Source organism: Eleginops maclovinus, chromosome 10 (genome assembly GCF_036324505.1).
Source record: "Eleginops maclovinus isolate JMC-PN-2008 ecotype Puerto Natales chromosome 10, JC_Emac_rtc_rv5, whole genome shotgun sequence".
NCBI classification, from domain to species: domain Eukaryota; kingdom Metazoa; phylum Chordata; class Actinopteri; order Perciformes; family Eleginopidae; genus Eleginops; species Eleginops maclovinus.
In genome coordinates, this window is record NC_086358.1 from 728,093 (window position 1) to 747,107 (window position 19,015).

At 46.3% G+C, this 19,015-nt stretch overlaps 3 protein-coding genes across 4 annotated transcripts; all 3 read left to right on the plus strand.

Annotated features, from left to right (window-relative positions):
• The first annotated feature begins 4,576 nt into the window (after nucleotides 1–4,576).
• On the plus strand, nucleotides 4,577–7,567 carry LOC134871048 (transmembrane protein 100-like). The gene is made up of 2 exons (XM_063893634.1): nucleotides 4,577–4,616; nucleotides 5,881–7,567. The coding sequence occupies exon 2, from the start codon at nucleotides 5,924–5,926 to the stop codon at nucleotides 6,377–6,379; it is 456 nt and encodes a 151-aa protein (XP_063749704.1). The 5' UTR covers nucleotides 4,577–4,616; nucleotides 5,881–5,923; the 3' UTR covers nucleotides 6,380–7,567.
• Nucleotides 7,568–8,524: 957 nt separating this feature from the next.
• Nucleotides 8,525–9,489, plus strand: LOC134871081 (MAP7 domain-containing protein 1-like). Its single transcript, XM_063893674.1, has 3 exons — nucleotides 8,525–8,579; nucleotides 8,675–9,159; nucleotides 9,268–9,489. The coding sequence occupies exons 1-3, from the start codon at nucleotides 8,525–8,527 to the stop codon at nucleotides 9,487–9,489; spliced, it is 762 nt and encodes a 253-aa protein (XP_063749744.1).
• Nucleotides 9,490–13,127: 3,638 nt separating this feature from the next.
• si:ch73-256g18.2 (small integral membrane protein 36) lies at nucleotides 13,128–18,003 on the plus strand. 2 transcript variants are annotated; one of them, XM_063893959.1, is made up of 2 exons: nucleotides 13,128–13,710; nucleotides 17,129–18,003. In XM_063893959.1, exon 1 carries the CDS (start codon nucleotides 13,269–13,271, stop codon nucleotides 13,593–13,595), a length of 327 nt encoding a protein of 108 aa, XP_063750029.1. In that variant the 5' UTR covers nucleotides 13,128–13,268; the 3' UTR covers nucleotides 13,596–13,710; nucleotides 17,129–18,003. The 2 variants fall into 2 exon arrangements, with proteins under 2 accessions (XP_063750029.1, XP_063750028.1); XM_063893958.1 differs by having other exon boundaries at nucleotides 13,128–13,672.
• Nucleotides 18,004–19,015: the final 1,012 nt, after the last annotated feature.

Genomic DNA, 19,015 nt, shown 5'->3' on the forward strand with positions numbered 1-19,015 from the left:
CCGCTTTAGTTCAGCTCTTCAGAATTCTTGGATCTAAATGCATCTTATTATATTCCCTGACATTTTCCACATCTTTTTCCCCTGAAATTACAGATTTTTCAAGAACAATTTTCAGGCATTCTTTCATATTTTAACGACACTTTTAAAACATTTTTCTGATATTTTAATAATTATTTTGTTTATTATCTTTCCATATATTTCATAAAGCTTCAGTAAGAATATTCTCCAATAGTGTATATCTATGTTCACCCAGTGAGAGATTCATTTCTGGCAAAACCATTTTCAAAAATATTTCAAAAATAATTATTATAATATTAGTTTTGAAATATTTAATGAAATATAAATCTTTGTTCAGTCAGTTTATTTTAATTTAGGCATTTCCCTTCATCTGTGACTCCGTTCCTCCCGTAGTTTGCGCACCGTGCAAAGCTGCAGAAACCTCCGAGTCATGTTTTCCACCGAGCAACGAGTCGGACAAACACCACGTAACATCAGAGATACACCTGCACCGACAGGAAGCTGCAGGGACATCTGCTGCAGACAGGAAGCCCACACATCCAGAGCAAATACCTCTCAGCATCCCGACCCAGAGAACCGTCCGGAAGGAAGAGATTACCTCTCCGTCCCTGGACGGTGGGGTGGAAAATCTCTCTGCATGCTTTCACTGACCCAGATCCTCGATCCCGTTTGAGCCGATGCAGAGTTAAGAGTCTTTGTCTCTGCAGCGTGATGCCCTCCGGTTCCAGAGGTGTCTGTGTGTTACCTGAGGCGCCGTGCAGAACATATCCTGCTTAGATCCATCTCAACATCTTAAACATGATGGAGCATGCATGCTTTCCACTGCAGAGGGTTAGGGATATCCTTCATCACATTGAACGTTTGCTAAGACTTCTTTAACTTACGTTGCATAAAGTAAAACCAAGTTGACAACACATGAAAGCTCCCCGTTGTGGATCCTGAAGTGATTTGCAGGACTCTGAGAAGGATCTTAAATAACAACTAGAAAACTATTTATCGCTATGCAGCGGACAGCTTAGACTTCCTTCTTACAAACCTTTGTTTTACACGTGCAATGAAGTCCTTACGTCTCACAAAGTGAGATGAATACGTGGTGACAGAGCACTATTACTGCCCCATGATGTCTGCAGGGGATTGTTTTTGCATGATCTGGATTCAAACCTTCTCAAAAGTATAAAAGCAGGATAGAAAATTCAAAGCTAAGGTTTCTCTACCTCTTGTCACCATGCGTTGTGCTTTCTAAAGGTTGCATTATGTGAGGTGGTGAGGATGCACGCGCAGGAGCCTATAACGGCCGCAGGATCCTGTAACGGCCGCAGGAACCTGTAACGGCCGCAGGATCCTGTAACGGCTGCAGGATCCTGGAACGGCTGCAGGAACCTGGAACGGCCGCAGGAACCTGTAACGGCTGCAGGAAACCTGTAACGGCCGCAGGAGCCTGGAACGGCCGCAGGAACCTGTAACGGCCGCAGGAGCCTGGAACGGCCGCAGGATCCTGGAACGGCCGCAGGAACCTGTAACGGCCGCAGGAACCTGTAACGGCTGCAGGAAACCTGTAACGGCCGCAGGAGCCTGGAACGGCCGCAGGAACCTGTAACGGCCGCAGGAGCCTGGAACGGCCGCAGGATCCTGGAACGGCCGCAGGAACCTGTAACGGCTGCAGGAACCTGTAACGGCCGCAGGAACCTGTAACGGCCGCAGGAGCCTGGAACGGCCGCAGGATCCTGGAACGGCCGCAGGAACCTGTAACGGCCGCAGGATCCTGGAACGGCCGCAGGAACCTGTAACGGCCGCAGGAGCCTGGAACGGCCGCATGATCCTGGAACGGCCGCAGGAACCTGTAACGGCTGCAGGAACCTGGAACGGCCGCAGGAGCCTGTAACGGCCGCAGGAACCTGTAACAGCTGCAGGATCCTGTAACAGCTGCAGGATCCTGGAACGGCCGCAGGAGCCTGTAACGGCCGCAGGAACCTGGAACGGCCGCAGGAGCCTGTAACGGCCGCAGGAACCTGTAACGGCCGCAGGAACCTGTAACAGCCGCAGGAACCTGTAACAGCTGCAGGATCCTGGAACGGCCGCAGGAGCCTGTAACGGCCGCAGGAACCTGTAACGGCCGCAGGATCCTGGAACGGCCGCAGGAGCCTGTAACGGCCGCAGGAACCAGTGACGGCCGCAGGAACATGTAACGGCTGCAGGAGATGGTTGCTGCAGGATCCTGGCTCATGCATTCCTTTGCAGCAGAAAGCTCCGGCTGATACTTCATTATGTTTAATGATTGCAAAGACTCCTTCACTTTTCCTCTCCACACATCAGTGGTTTCTGGTCTCTCTCTCACCACGTTTCGGGCACTGGCTCCTCTCCCAGGCCCTTCAGGGTGACCCCCTCTCCGGGTAAAAGGGATCCAACAGGGCCCGCTGACCCTCGCTGACCCTCAGAGGATCATCTGCAAAAACAAGAGTCAGAAAACACAGCCAGATGTGCAGCTGGAGGAGACATCTAAATCACATTAAAGTAAATCTGAACTTGAATCCTCTTAAAGTCTGTGGAGCGTTCCTCAAAGCAAGAACTTCATTTAATGTCATATTTCTTCTGTAGTTCAGGATATATTTTCAAACAGTTGCATCAAACATCTGAAACTATAAGGAAAAAGCCCAGACTTTCATGGGGATATATCGTGTATCCTTCAAAACAAAAGGCTTATAAAGTCTGAAAATCAAGAGATAAAAAGATGGATCTGCACAAAATAATCAAGACCTTTAAAGTACGCCTTAAACAGAGCTTAGCGTGAGATGTAATTAGAAGGTGAAATAAAAGCAAGTAATTCAGGAAAAGACGACGTTTCTGAAGAATGAGCACAGACAGAGGAGCACTCGTACACTTTGTGGAGGTTTAGGGTTAATGCACGTTAAAGAACGAATGGATCTCAAGAGATTCCTCCAACTAATAACACGATGCACAACGACCTGAGGTATTTAAAAGGACTTCCTAAAGACAAAGGTTTGGATGAATTCAAAGAACTCCAAAGGGTAAACCTACTGTTAACGTACATGTGGAAGGACGCGCCATGCAGCCGGCCACAGACGAGTGTGGAAGTTGTTGTTCAAACTTTGGCCTGAAATAAACCTGCACCTGCACCGAGTCTGCAGAGACAGGAAGCTCATCCAGGACAGATCACATGATCTGCACATTCAGAGCTCCAACACTCAGGACTCTGACCTTTTTAAAGTCATGCAAATATCTGGGGAGTGATGCACGACTTTGCATCAAGCATTAAGTGGTTTTCTGAAGAGCAAAATATTTAGTCGAAAAGTTCCTTTTTATTTGGTCTTTTCTTTCGGTTGTGCAAAAATGGTTGTAAATGAATTGTGTGATTTGTAGTTGATACATTTATTCTCCAGAGGGACAGTTTGTCTGAATTAAGGACAGGGTTTGATTGCATGACAAGAACCACTGTGAACTCTACATTACATAAGCCTACATCTGTCCCAGAGACTTGTCCCCTGCACTAAGCCTTGAGGACCACCGGGTCTCTCTGCAGGCTTTACAGGACCGCGGGGATCGGGAGGATGAATGAAAGCTCCGCTGTCTCTCAGCTGATTCCTCCCAGATGTTGGAGTCTGCAGGTCGGATCTCTCTGCGGGGAAACCAGAGCCTGCAGAGAAGCAGAGTTCAAGTTTTACGGCTTCCAACGGGGGCTCGCAGCTGCAGAGAGAACTCACTTCCCCCTGAAGAGAGCAGAGGAAGAGCTAAGTCCTCTTTGTACTTCAATAAAGCTGGATGGTGACACATGTAAATACTGGAGAGACAGACTGTGGGTCTTTGCAGAATCATTGGCCTAAAATCTCAACAACTTTTGGGGCGTTTCACATCTCAGGAGATTTCTGCAGAAACTAGATTCTTCTCCAAGGCCATGACTTCATTTCCTCCACCAAGGAGCTTGTGGTTTTGGTTCAGATTGTCCGTTTGTCTTCCTTCATTTCACAAAAACACTTTCAGAGCTGATCCAAACCAAGGAGCAGGAATATAACTTTATGTGTGAGCACGGTCTGAGGATCCTTCCAGTATTCTCCCATTCATTTAGATCGTAAGTAAGGTCATTATTATCCCGATGGCTTGTTTATTCCAATGGCAAATTAGTCTTAAAATGTCCAAATATGTTCAGACTTTCAGGAACATTTCCTTGAATCTATTTGGAAACATTTCTCCGACGCCTGATCTTATTTTCCTGGTTACATTTCTGCATTTTACTCTTTGTCTTTCTCAAATGTGGGATGCAAACCATGAAGGATCAGTTTGTACTAAAGAAAACTCACTGTCTTCCCCACGGAATAAAACCCAGCGCCTTAAATCCACAAATCATTCATTTATGAACCCTTAAACCCCGTCCTGCAGGTTGGCTTTAAGGGTTACAGTGAGGTTATTTTAAAGACATGAGGGTGTTGGTACCGGCTGAAGGGAGGAAAGAGTTAAACCTTTTCTTGTTAGTCAGGAGGAGGAGGTTCAGGGGGGGGGGGGGGAGTCCAGGTTTTTTCTATTGATAGCCTTATTTCCCCATTCATCCTGCAGAGAGACGACCTGGAGCTCAGAGAATGGAGACAGTGAGTTACTCTTTATCTCCAGAGAGAAATCACTGCGGCTGATAGAGAAGCCCGAAATATAATTTCGGGCTGCTCTAATTTATAGCTCTGTTTGAGGAGGGGGGGGGGGGGGGCAGCATGAATTTTCTAGATTCATACTGGCCATGAATCTAGAAAATGTTCAATTGAATTGAATACATCGGATTTAGAGAGTGAGTGGTGTGTGTGTGTGTGTGTGTGTGTGTGTGTGTGTGTGTGTGTGTGTGTGTGTGTGTGTGTGTGTGTGTGTGTGTGAGTGTGTGTGTGTGTGTGAGTGTGTGTGAGTGTGTGTGTGTGCGTGCGTGCAGTGGTTGTGTGTTAGAGGAGAGCTTTTAAAGTGTTAAAGTTTTGCACAGATTTGAGATGTCCTGCAGAAACCAGTTTCCAGATCAACGGTCAGAAAGACGTTTTTCATTTCATCGCCTGAAGCTGTTTTTACCCTCTGTGTGTGTGAGAGCGTTCGGGGTCATCGTCTGTCCTCTTAATGTAAATATCAACTTACTGTGAATCCTCTGGACCTATTTTCTGGAAAAAGTACAGATACTTGTGATGCATTTTAAAATATCTCCAGAGTTTTAAACCTTTTCACTTTGCTTTAATACCAGACACACATTTCCACATGTTCTGTTCATTTAAGTTATTTTTAGAGGTGTGGAGTCATTAATTTGGAGTCATTTATTTGGAGTCATTTATTTGGAGTCATTAATTTGGAGTCATTTATTTGGAGTCATTAATTTGGAGTCATTAATTTGGAGTCATTAATTTGGAGTCATTAATTTGGAGTCATTAATTTGGAGTCATTAATTTGGAGTCATTAATTTGGAGTCATTAATTTGGAGTCATTTATTTTGAGTCATTAATTTGGAGTCATTAATTTGGAGTCATTTATTTGGAGTCATTTATTTTGAGTCATTAATTTGGAGTCATTAATTTGGAGTCATTTATTTTGAGTCATTAATTTGGAGTCATTAATTTGGAGTCATTAATTTGGAGTCATTAATTTGGAGTCATTAATTTGGAGTCATTTATTTGGAGTCATTAATTTGGAGTCATTAATTTGGAGTCATTAATTTGGAGTCATTAATTTGGAGTCATTTGTATTTCTTGTGCTGGAAATCAGGGGGTGAAATATTTTCCTTAATTGTGCTTCTGTAAAATAATAATTCAAGGTTTCAAGGTGATTAATGATCCTTTGCATGTCATTTCAACAGCTGATTTAAAATGCTGTTGTTGTTTCTGTCTACAGCTAGCTGTTCTGTGATTGGCTGATCTCTGAAGCCAGTATAAAGATGGCCCACCTCTTCCTCGCCAGTAAGATCGCCATGCCGGACGACGTCAACAGCAAAGGCAGCGCCAAGATCCCCGGGATCGCCGTGAGGTCGCCGGCTCCTCCAGAGAAGCTGAACCGGGACCAGTCCAGGGTCGTGCTGCTGACCCGCGTCCCGCACGTCAACGAGGTCCAGCTGACGGCGGCCACCGGCGGCGCCGAGATGTCCTGCTACCGCTGCACCGTGCCCTTCGGTGTGGTCGTGCTGATCGCCGGCATCGTGGTCACAGCCGTGGCGTACACCTTCAACTCCCACGGGTCCAACATCTCGGTGCTGGGTTTGGTGCTGCTGTCCACCGGGCTGTTCCTGCTCGGGTCCAGCGCCCTCTGCTGGAGGCTGAGAGGTGGGAAGAAGACGGAAAAGCGCCGGGAGAGCCAGACCGCCCTGATGGCGAGTCAGGGGTACTGCGTGGCCTGAGCCGAGTCACGCTGAGGGTTCTGGAACGGGTCAACTTTGCATTTCCTAAAGAGACGATGAGACTGTGCTCGCTGCAGGCGGCGAAAACCCCACAGCGTGCAGGCGGAGGTCCTTTGTTCCCATGGCCCAACAACCAGATCATATTGACCGAAACAGAAGCACTTGTCTCCAATTATTCCGTCAGACATTTGGAACAAGGTCTGTTTATTTTTGGATAAGTTGCTTTGACTTTTGGTCCATTTTTTTCCTGATGAAGACTTCAGACTTCATGCTGGCTAATGTTGTGATGGCCATCCGTTTGTCCAACAGTTAGTGAGCCTGAATGCCAAATACTGTACAGAAAAAACATCAAACAGAGGCACCTTAAACTACACCATCAAACCTTTGGAACAATGTCTGTTTATTTTTGGGATAACGGGCTGTTGGAGAATGCTGCCTTTGGTCCAGTGTTTTGCGTTTCACACAAAAAGCAAAGCACAATATTTTGCCACAGGAATGAATGTAGACTCTACACTTGTCCAACAGTTAGGTAACACACATCGTCCAGAAAACACCGGAAGCAAACAGAAGCACAAATGGTAATTATGAACGCTAATGATGTCACCGGACGTTTGGAACAATGGAAAGAAATAGCTTTTTATAGAGGAATGGATTCAGGAGCAGAACATAAAGACATTTGTTGGCTTGGAAGAACTGGACGATGGACAGGAGACGGATTTCTTAAAGCCGAGACGATGAAGTGATAACAGATTCTTCAGATCTTTCATTGAATCGACGAACCTATTCATTATTATGGGAAAGAGACATTCATTGAGAGCATCAGACTGCGCTCAATGCTATGCTGCTAGTCAGCGTTTAACACGGTACTCCATTGGTTCTGTTTCTTCACGCTCCGGTGTAGATAAGACGTTTAAATATCCTTCTCTGACTCTGCCAACATGTTATGGTTGTCATGTGATATGCTTGTATGTTTTAACTGATGCACTAAGATCCAAAGTGATGAAGAAGGGTTTCATCCTCCGATTCTATTCTATCTAACAACCAAACGTTCTGTCCGTCTCTAAGAGCTCTCATGAAGCCCTTTGTATTTATTCGTCGTATTAAACTGAATCTTTAAAAACCAACGAGGGTCTCTGATTCTCCTCAGAGGGGTTTGTTCTCAGTCTGCAGTCAGTGTGTTTATATTTAGTTGTGTTTATGTTGCCTAGCATCTCTCACACACACACACACACACACACACACACACACACATACACACACACACCGATGAAGTCACTGGGAGGCTGTGTTGACGGGGGACCGTTACACGTGTCGTCACTTCTGAGCGCTAACTTTATCTCTCCTGAAGTGAAGCATCCTGGGAATGTGAGGGGGGGGGCTGGGGGTTCAGGGTGACATCACCTGCATGCATCTTCAGGCTGCTGCACACAGTAAAGATCGGGGGGGTAGGGTACAAAGAAAAACTGAATGGTAAAGGACAGGACGAAACGCTTGAAAAAAAACCGACTTTTCGGCCCTGAAAATCCTGAGGGATCTTATTTTATAAATAATGAATCATTAATATTATTAACCAAAAAAGGTGAAAATTCTCTGGGATTAAATGATTATATTTACAACAAAAAAGAAACAAATTTACATTTATTTCCAAAAGTAATATTTGAAATTACAGATGTACATTTACAAGAAGTTTCTGTGAAAAAAACACAATTCTGTGTGATTTCTGACCTGTTTCTGAGCTCCTTGCAGCCCTGATAGTGACCGTACATCGCTCAGGCCTGAAGAACTGCTGTTTCTCTTTCTTTGTTGCATCTAAAATAGTATCTCATAATGTGTATAGTTCATTATCTAATAAAGGTGAATGACTCATTAATAAACCTGAACACTATTTCAAAGTTGCATCTTTTTATAAAAGATCATGCAGAAAACTAATTCTTCAAAACCTGCAGTAATTGGACATCAACATCCAGCGGGGAAGCACCGAGCCTCCCTTCCTGTAATGGGGGGGGGGGGGGCCCACAGTGGCAGTGAATCCCCCTTCCTCCCCCCTTCACCTCGCCCAGCCTGGCACGCAACGAGGCGGCATGATGAGACGGATCAGCTGAGAGCAGGAAGCCGTTCTCTGTTCCTGCAAACCAAACGGAGGTAATGATCCCCCCCCAGCGTGAGAGTGCTCTGCACAAACGCCCCCCCCAGGTCAGAGGTCAGAGAGAGAGAGACAGACCCTCAGAGGGAACTGATCTGCTGCAGCTCGTTAGAAACAGACTGGGATTCTGCAGCAGGTGGGTTACCTGTCAGCAGACGAGCTGAGGAGGCGGAGCAACGAGCTGAAGAGGCGGAGCAACAAGCTGAGGAGGCGGAGCAACGAGCTGAAGAGGCGTAGCAACAAGCTGAGGAGGCAGAGCAACGAGCTGATGAGGCGGAGTAACGAACTGAGGAGGCGGAGCAACGAACTGAGGAGGCGGAGCAACGAGCTGAGGAGGCGGAGCAACAAGCTGAGGAGGCGGAGCAACGAGCTGAGGAGGCGTAGCAACGAGCTGATGAGGCTGAGCAAAGAGGCTGAGGAGGCGGAGCAACAAGCTGAGGCTGAGGAGGCGGAGCAACGAGCTGAGGAGGCAGAGCAACGAGCTGATGAGGCGGAGCAACGAGCAGAGGAGGCGGAGCAACAAGCTGAGGAGGCAGAGCAACGAGCTGAGGAGGCAGAGCAACGAGCTGATGAGGCGGAACAACAGAGCAACAAACTGAGGAGGCAGAGCAACGAGCTGATGAGGCGGAACAACAGAGCAACAAACTGAGGAGGCAGAGCAACGAGCTGAGGAGGCAGAGCAACGAGCTGAGGAGGCAGAGCAACGAGCTGATGAGGCGGAACAACAGAGCAACAAACTGAGGAGGCAGAGCAACGAGCAGAGGAGGCGGAGCAACAAGCTGAGGAGGCAGAGCAACGAGCTGATGAGGCTGAGCAACGAGCTGATGAGGCGGAACAACAGAGCAACAAACTGAGGAGGCAGAGCAACGAGCTGATGAGGCTGAGCAACGAGCTGAGGAGGCGGAGTAGCGAGCTGATGAAGCGGAGCAACGAGCTGAGGAGGCGGAGTAGCGAGCTGATGAAGTAGAGCAACGAGCTGATGAGGCGGAGCAACGAGCTGAGGAGGCGGAGCAACAAGACTCCTGTTGATCCAAGGCAAAAGGGTTTGGTCGAAGTTCGTTTGCACCTGTCGGCCACCGTAGCTTCAGAATCCGGTTTCCTAAACAATATCCTCTGGTGGAGCTATAAATGCTTTAGATTATTTAATAGTTACACATTTATCTTCTGCTGCTGGGAAAGATGTAGCCTGGTAATACCAGCCTGTCTGACTTCGCTTCTCTCCGGCATACAGTCTGGATCAGCGCCATTGGTCTTGGATTACTGTAATGGGCGGAGACTTGTCTGAAGTTTAACATCATTGGAGTTCCCTTCACCAATCACTAACGTTTGGTAAGGACGTATGTTCTGAGGCTCTGACCTGACGCTTCCTACTTCCGCTTTCACAGTAGTAAACAAATCGCTACCTGCGAGCGTGGCTGTCAAAATGGCTGTCAACGACAAGTGTCGATGTTGTCAATGTGACCCAAGGATTCAGGGGACAGTTCGTAACCGGAAACAGTTATTTGAAAAAAAGGAAGAATTCCTTCAGGAGTTGAAACAACCGAGCGGATAGCTAGTGGCGTCTCTTCCTCCGTCGCCATTGTAGAACTACAGACTAAACTTCAATTCAAACTCGGCAACAACTTCGACGTAATCGCTCCCAACCCCGCCCCCTGTTCGCTGATTGGACCGATAGAATTCTGAGTTCCGGTAATCGTACGTAATGAGTTCTTGCCCAGTCTCACTTACAGGAGCAAAATGGAATTGGGCGGGAGTACGTAGGCTGGTATAGCCAGGCTAGGAAAGATGGAGTGATAGAATGGTTTCAGCCTCAGCAACAATGAATCCTGTGGCCCCTGAAGGCATCATTAATCCAGGAGTGGCACTTCCTGTTCTCTGTGAAAAACACTTTTTCCCCTCCAACTTTCTCTGCTCCCTTTCCTTTCATTGCGCCGCAGCTGATGGATTGAGAGCCGTATTGAAATGAAAGGGAGTGACAGGAAGTCCACATTGTGTTTCAGAAGAAAGGCAGAAGCTGTGATAGTGAGAGAGAGTGAGAGAGAGAGAGGGAGAGAGAGAGAGAGAGCTAGAAACACTGAAGGCTTCACTTCCTGCAGGGCGGCATGGATACTGAGACCCCTCTCAGATTCACCCCGTGGATCCTGGAGGGGTTGCAGGTTGGGAATCCGAGGTTTTAGCGTGCTTAATGCTTTAATGCTTTTTCTGCAAGTAGACTCAACGCACGTCTCCTCCGAAAGAAACACGAAGAAGTTGAGATCAAGACGCCAGGATCCGTGTTTGTTTTTGCAGGTTGCTTCATCTTTTTTCCAAAGTATTGTTTCTAGGCAAACACCCGATGAGTAACCGTAGCTGAAGTCAAACCCTGAACTGGTACGGCAAATAATGAGTTTTAATCACAGTAACACGTTCTGGTCCCAGAGCTCCACAGACCTCTCAGCTCCTCTGAACCATTGAAGGAGAAGAAGGAGTCGGCTGTTTCCATCCACAGCTTTTTAAACTCAAGGCATCAGCAGGAAGCAGAACCCTTCACACATGGAGAACTATTACAGAATATGCCTGAAACTCTGTCCGATCGGGACCTTAGGGAGTCCTTTTAGAGTGTCAGGGTCTGAGGGTGGAGAGACAGTCCTCTGACAGACGGGTCAGCCACCTTTCTGTTTCACAATCAAAACTGTGCCTTTTTTACAAGATCAGAGAGACACTGCTGCAGAGAGGCGTGTTTAAAGCCACCTGACTCTGCACGTCCACCTTCAGTGAATCCTCGCTTCTCCTCCTGCTGTCAGACCGTCTCACAGTGCAGGAGGTCAGGAGGTCAGGAGGTCCTGAGGTCAGGAAGTCCTGAGGTCAGGAGGTCAGGAGGTAAGGAGGTCTGGAGGTCTGGAGGTCAGGAGGTCCTGAGGTCAGGAGGTCAGGAGGTCTGGAGGTCAGGAGGTCAGGAGGTAAGGAGGTCTGGAAGTCTCATTTCCTCTAATTTCTCCGGCTGTTATTTTTACCCCTCCTCGTCTTCCCCTCTGAGCTCATCATCATCATCATCATCATCATCATCATCATCATCATCATCATCATCATCATCATCAGAAGTGAGGATTCCTCTAAAAATATTTCCTGATTCTGTTATTCTACAAGATCCCTGAAAAGGCTGGATCTCCTCTTTCCAGTTTCTCTCTTCTATTTCTGGTTATGCCCCCCGATGAACGCTTCCTACATTTTAGTCAAATTGAGAAAAAAAGTCAGAATTATGTTTTTCTCGAGGACTGAAGACACATGATATAATGTAGTATTTTCAGAATAAAGGCGCAATACTTTCAGAATAAAGTTGCAGTATTTTCAGAATAAGGGCGTAATACTTTCAGAATAAAAATTCTAGTATTTTCAGAATAAAGGCGTAATACTTTCAGAATAAAACTGCAGTATTTTCAGAATAAGGGCGTAATACTTTCAGAATAAAAATTCTAGTATTTTCAGAATAAAGGCGTAATACTTTCAGAATAAAGTTGCAGTATTTTCAGAATAAAGGCGTAATACTTTCAGAATAAAGTTGCAGTATTTTCAGAATAAAGGCGCACATTTATCTGTTTTTGTGAATCAAACAATGCTGTTTATAGGTTCTGCATCAGTGATATTTAACCCTCTAACAGGAGGCTGCAGTTACATGAGTTTGCACAAACAGGAGAAGAAATTGATGAGAATAAACAGAGAAACTATCAAACAGCAGCAGTCTTAACAAGCTAAACCACTCATCAGTGTGTGATAGCCCTCCTCACCCCTCCTCGCCCCACCTCATCCTGAAACCCCCGGCTGAACCTCCATACAGCGGAGCATATGGTGCTGCAGATTACAGAGTTCCTCCTTCACTCTTTCTAATGAGATCCACTCTCTCTGAGCAGAAGAGGATTGTGTTTCCTCCCAGGAGAAAACGCTGGATAATCCGGACCTGAAGTCAGACTGCTTTACAGCTGGCTGATGTCAGGGGTCAGAGGTCAAGCATTGATGTCTGTTTGTCTGGAGCAGCGAGGGACGTCTTTTATTAAAGGCTTCCTCTGCACGGCTCAGCTGTGAAACTCTGAGGCTGCAGGTTACTCAGATGTGTTCGAGAAACGGATCAGGAAATATGTCAATCATTTTTAAATATTTGGAGAAAAAGTTGCAGTATTTTCAGAATAAAGTTGCAGTATTTAATTTAAGTTGCAGTATTTTCAGAATAAAGTTGCAGTATTTTCAGAATAAAGTTGCAGTATTTTCAGAATGAACATCAGGGTTAAGGCTGGTTCTTTTGCTTCTGTCTCTGTTTAGTCTTGTGTTGCTCTGTCTCTCTCTGAGTCACAGTGTGTCGCTGAGGATCCATTAATGATTAGTGCTGCACCAATAACTGTTCTGATTATATTCATCTTTAAACCACTGTTCTGTGACCTTAACAAATAATCTCTCAGAGTTGTTTAACTGTTACTACATGAATCCCCAAAGAGACCCTTCCTCCATTTTACTGAGAGTCATGTTTGGATAGTTGGTCAAATCAAAATGGTAGCTTAAGTTATTAAAACTGAGCAGCTCTAGTCATTGGCTGCTGGACCCCTGGTTGGAGGAGCAGCGGGATTAGAGCTGAAAGCCGGCGCTGCCTCGGCTCATCCTCATTTCATCTTTTGCTCTTTCCCTCTGCAGCAGCTGCCTCTGTGCTGCTCCTCTGAACTCCTCTTCGGATATTTATATTCCTTCCTGCTGATCTAGGGCAAGATATGAAGCGGCGCCATGGGTTTTATGGAATTCTACCTGGAGATTGACCCGGTGACCCTGAACCTCATCATCCTGGTGGCCAGCTATGTCATCCTGCTGCTCGTCTTCCTCATCTCCTGCATCCTGTACGACTGCCGGGGGAAGGACCCCACCAAGGAGTACGCTCCGGACAACACGCCGCCGCCGCCCAGTCAGTCGCCCATCCGCCTGGTCGTCATGCAGAACTCGCCGGCCTCGTCGCGCTACGAGCCCAACAACACCGTGGCGAGTCACAGCGAGCTGCAGACGCCCGACCTGAGCCGGGAGCGGGCCGAGCGCGAGAAGAGGAGCACTCTGGTCTGAAGGAGGCCGCTCTCTGGACTCTCAACTCTCACTTTTACTTTTCCGATCAAGAGCTGCTGAGCGAGGGTATGCAGGAGGTAAGAGACCAGCAGGAGGAACTGAAACACACTGTGAGGTAGAGCATGACCCCAACCCTAAAAACACAAGAGAATAAGCCTCAACATTCCCTCTCCAATTCAGTCATTTCTATCTCAAAATACATTTTTGCCACAATGGAGTTTTCCAGATTTGAGGGTCCGTATCTTGAACCCAGTGAGGATAACGCTGGGTTCTGCACTGAAATCAAACAGGGCAAAACTTAGTTGGAAAAAATATGTGAAGCAAATTTTGTGGCAGCGTTCAGCCAGAAAACAATCGAGCCAAACGACTGAATGAAGGACTTTTGTAATGATTGTGGTTAACGGTTTGTCTGTCAGCCTTGTTGGTGTTTAAACTCTTTAATAGAACTACGGCGTTGATCTACACGTAGATGGAAATGTAGATATCTTTAGTTCAGGAACGTGAAGAGTCATCCGTAGTTTGCAGAAACACACATTTGGTTCTTGATTACTTATGTCCTTTAAATAATATCAACTGTGATTTCAATGAGCAAAAACCTGATCAAATGTATTAAAGATGGGACCTCCAGAACATTGTGTGTGTAGTCCGGAGGCTTCAAAACAAGAACCAAACTACGAAGATGAACACCAAATAAAAGATATAGAAATCTGAATTCAGACATAAAGGGATTAGCATTTCTCCGCTAGCTCGTCCTGATGTGAACATCTGTGTGTGTCCTGATGTTACAGCTCCTTTTCTGTGTCAAGGGCATCCGTTGATCCCGTCGTACATGCAGGACATGTCGGGCCGAGCCCCCCCGCTGTAATCCATTAAGCAAATGCATGGAAATCAATGATTACTGATATGTGTCTGAAAGCACGCAGCGAGGCCGTGCAACGTCTGAGCAGCTCGTTCTGTCGTTATCAGATTAACCAAAGCTCCGTCGACAGCAAAGGGAAACCAGAATCATTCTTAAATTAACGCGTTCTGCCTGAGCTTTGTTCTCTTGAGGCACAAACTGTTGCTGTGTTTTGCAGAACTGTCAATAAATCCTGAAGTGTCTGTAAATACTGAACTCAAACTGATACGGAGATAACTTGCTTTCACTCAATCTTCCAAAAATCATGCGTTCCCAGCCCAGTGGTTTAGTCAGTGAGGCTTGGACTGGGAATCGTAGGGTCCCCAAACAGACCTAAGATAAGAAGTGTGTGGACTGGTACGTGGAGAGGTCCCAGTTCACCTCCTGGGTTTCCGATTCCTCCGTTTATAATTCTCTAAAATGGTTCCCATACAAGGAAGGAAAGGTCGATTATGTCTTGAGGGATATCCTCCTGGATTACGTCTCAAACACATCTGTCTGCGTAGGGAGGAAGAAGAAAAAGACACCAGACTTCCACCCAAAAGACGGTTTGTGTGTGATACCAGACCTAAAATCACAAACAAACCTTAAGTTACGGCAAGAAAAATCACCTTCTTGCCAAAACATGGTTCCAGTGAAAAGTGTTTCCTTCCCATCAGGCTGTTTTTCTCTTGAAAATGTTGGTTAATATAAAGTTTGCTTTATATTTAAAGGTGAGTGACATTAGAGAAAGGATGTAAACATTTTAAATCTGACTCTAACCACCCTGCTTAATGCCCTGCTCCATTTAATGGAAATATAATTGACGTAGCGTCTGAATGCAAAAGGAAATCAGACGTTATGGATCCAGACAGAATCACCATGACCATGTAAATGTGGTTTGTAGGAGACATGAGTGATCCAGAGGTTTGGAGATTAGCTGTTGATGCTAAATAATGCTAATTAGAATCATAGCGTCAAAGAAGATCTGAAGGAAGCGTCGGGTTAGTTGCTCTGGTAGATTTCTCACTGGATGGTTTTAATCTTTGACCTGTTGGTGTTACTAGATTAAAATCAGAGGACCAACAAAGTCAGAAGGATTTATCTTCGGCAGATTATTATTATCTGAACTAAATGTAGGTTTTAATCTGTACGTTAGTCATTCAGTCGGGATGCTAGCCGTCACTGACAGCTCGGGCACGGAGGAAAAAACATCACTTTAGCAACTTCATCCTTCCAATCAGGCAGCATCCAATCAGATCGCAGGACGGAACAACAGATAGCCAATGTGAGACCGTTAGAGAAAAATATGAACCAAAGTGCGTACAAAACTACAGCCAGTCAACAAAAGCAAATTGCAGGATGAGCTGTCCATCTTTGCCTGAGATTAAAGTTAGTCTAATGAATATCTATAAATGCACAAATCATCATCAGTTGTCACCCCTCCCCCCAGACTATGGACCCCAGATTTAAAGCCCTCCTCCAGCTGCATGATGGTCTGAAACCAGCTTCATAATTCCCCCCCCATGCATCACTGAAATGAAGTGACAACATAAACCCTGAGAGGACAGGAGGAATAACGACTGGCTGCACAGATGCTCATCCCTTTGACGTATGCTCTCACCCCGGAGGCTTTGGGGTTAAGGTTTACAGCCGGCAGATGTTCCCGTTGACGGAGATTTGTCAGATGGTGTCAAAAGAAGCTGATAAAAAACTCAGCTGATGTTTATTTACCGAGAAATACATCCCAGACACCACAGCAAATCTGTTGATCTCATATAGAGAAATGTTTCAGATCCTAACGAGGAGAATTACAGACTGAGGCGGACGGGAAACTCGTTACTTCTTCATCTGATGATGGTGTGATGAACAGCTGCTGCATCACTGAAATCAGTAGGATTTATCCTCTGGAGGATATAGAAATCTGTACCAAAATTCATGCCAATCCGTCTCATAGTCGAGCTATTTCAGTGTCAACCAAAGGTGCCATTGTTTCAAAACCTCCAAAATATCCAGAAAAGCAAAATCCTACTTTTCCTTATTGAGTTTAGTTTGACAGAAGTTGATAACGTAAAAGTTGGATCATCACCAAAGTCAGTAGGATTTATCCTCTAGGGATCATGGATATGTGTACCAAATGTCAGGCCAATCCATCAAATAGCCTAGTTGTTGAGATATTTCAGTCTGGACCAAATTAGTCATTTTTCCCAGAACCCAATAGTTCAAATAGTCCGGTTGGCGTTTATCCCAAAAAACAACAACTCACTTTTGTGTCTTTAGCTTCAAATATCAGTCAAATTAAAAGTCTTTCTTCATGAGCCATGCAAAGCCAAGGAGGAGTCTGGAAAGTAAGAATGGTAACTGAAGTCCAACTCCAGAGAGGATTTTCAGATCAGGATAAAGGTCTGTGAGACTGAAGGGCTGAACGGGACATGTTTCCATAGAATTGGTTTTAGAAGTAATGGACCCTCAGACCACGGTGGAGGACTGATGATGCCTGGACTACCAATGACTCAACATGCCGTTAGAAACAGCTATTAAGAGCTTTATATTCTTTGGGAGAAATATATCTCGTGTTCCAAAGAGGCGCTGAGCTATGCCTCGACATGCAACCAGCTCAAAGTTTTGCTCATGGTTTCTCTTCTCGTTTCTCTAGGGACTCGACCACCACTGCTGGAACAACAACTCCAAGAAGCTGACCTCCACCTGCAGCGACTTCAGCCCGAACCCTCGGAGGGACTCATCCCACCAAACACACCCTACTGGACTCCTGCACACAGCTCAGAGACATTAGCTGGTTTAAGACTAAAACTAACTGGGATTGAGGAGTTGCTAAAGAATAAAAGGTTCACATGACGGAAAACAACAAGCTGGATTAAAGAAGAGAGGACGTTGTGGTCAGCTGGCACCAACATGGACACGTGCTAGGAAAGGACAGCGTGAATAATGTATAAAGAAACATAAATCTGCAAAACAAAGCCGTGTGAGAGAGCCTGTACATCTGTGTCGGGGGGGATAGTGTGTAGACATACTGGGTTCAAATGCAGGAGGTGAGAAGTCATTATGTTTAATCTAGAGTGATTTGTATGTATAGGAGACTCGCAAACAAGCTAACAACTAGCCAGCAAGCTAACGTAAGTGTTGTCACTAGCCCATGCTAACGCTAGCTTCAACAGATTAGCTGATGTACGCTTGGTTGCCCAGGTGTGGTGCAGCTCGTATAGACTGCACTTTCTGTGCACTTTGCCGATAGTTCCCCTCACATCAAAGAGTATTTTCAGATAATCGGCATGAAGCCATAAAATGACCAACACAACAACCCTTCATCGGCACCAAACTCTGAGGATCGTAGTTTAGCTTGATGAAGCTAATTCAACACTTTGTAATTACTAATCAGTCGGACCTATCTGAGAATCTTCCCAGTGCACAGTTCCCAGTAGACAGTTTCCAGTGGACAGTTTCCAGTTCCCAGTTCCCGGTGCACAGTTCCCAGTGCACAGTTTCCGGTGGACAGTTCCCAGTGGACAGTTCCCAGTGCAGTTTCCAGTTCCCAGTTTCCAGTGCACAGTTCCCAGTGCAGTTTCCAGTTCCCAGTTTCCAGTGCACAGTTCCCGGTGCACAGTTCCCAGTGGACAGTTCCCAGTTCCCAGTGGACAGTTCCCAGTAGACAGTTTCCGGTGGACAGTTTCCGGTGGACAGTTCCCAGTGGACAGTTCCCAGTGGACAGTTCCCAGTAGACAGTTCCCAGTGGACAGTTCCCAGTAGACAGTTTCCGGTGGACAGTTTCCGGTGGACAGTTTCCGGTGGACAGTTCCCAGTGGACAGTTCCCAGTAGACAGTTTCCAGTGGACAGTTCCCAGTGGACAGTTCCCAGTGCACAGTTCCCAGTGGACAGTTCCCAGTGCACAGTTTCCGGTGGACAGTTCCCAGTGGACAGTTCCCAGTGCACAGTTTCCGGTGGACAGTTCCCAGTGGACAGTTCCCAGTAGACAGTTTCCGGTGGACAGTTTCCGGTGGACAGTTCCCAGTGGACAGTTCCCAGTGGACAGTTCCCAGTAGACAGTTCCCAGTGGACAGTTCCCAGTAGACAGTTTCCGGTGGACAGTTTCCGGTGGACAGTTTCCGGTGGACAGTTCCCAGTGGACAGTTCCCAGTAGACAGTTTCCAGTGGACAGTTCCCAGTGGACAGTTCCCAGTGCACAGTTCCCAGTGGACAGTTCCCAGTGCACAGTTCCCAGTGGACAGTTTCCAGTGGACAGTTCCCAGTAGACAGTTTCCAGTGGACAGTTTCCAGTGGACAGTTCCCAGTGGACAGTTCCCAGTGGACAGTTTCCAGTGGACAGTTCCCAGTGGACAGTTCCCAGTGCACAGTTTCCGGTGGACAGTTTCCGGTGGACAGTTCCCAGTGGACAGTTCCCAGTGGACAGCAGTGTTTAAAGGTCACATATTATTTGTATAGGCTACTATCCGTGGTGTAAACAGTCGGACGGCTCAGAGGTAAAAACACGAGTCGTAAATCAACACAAGGTTTTTAATCTCTGGT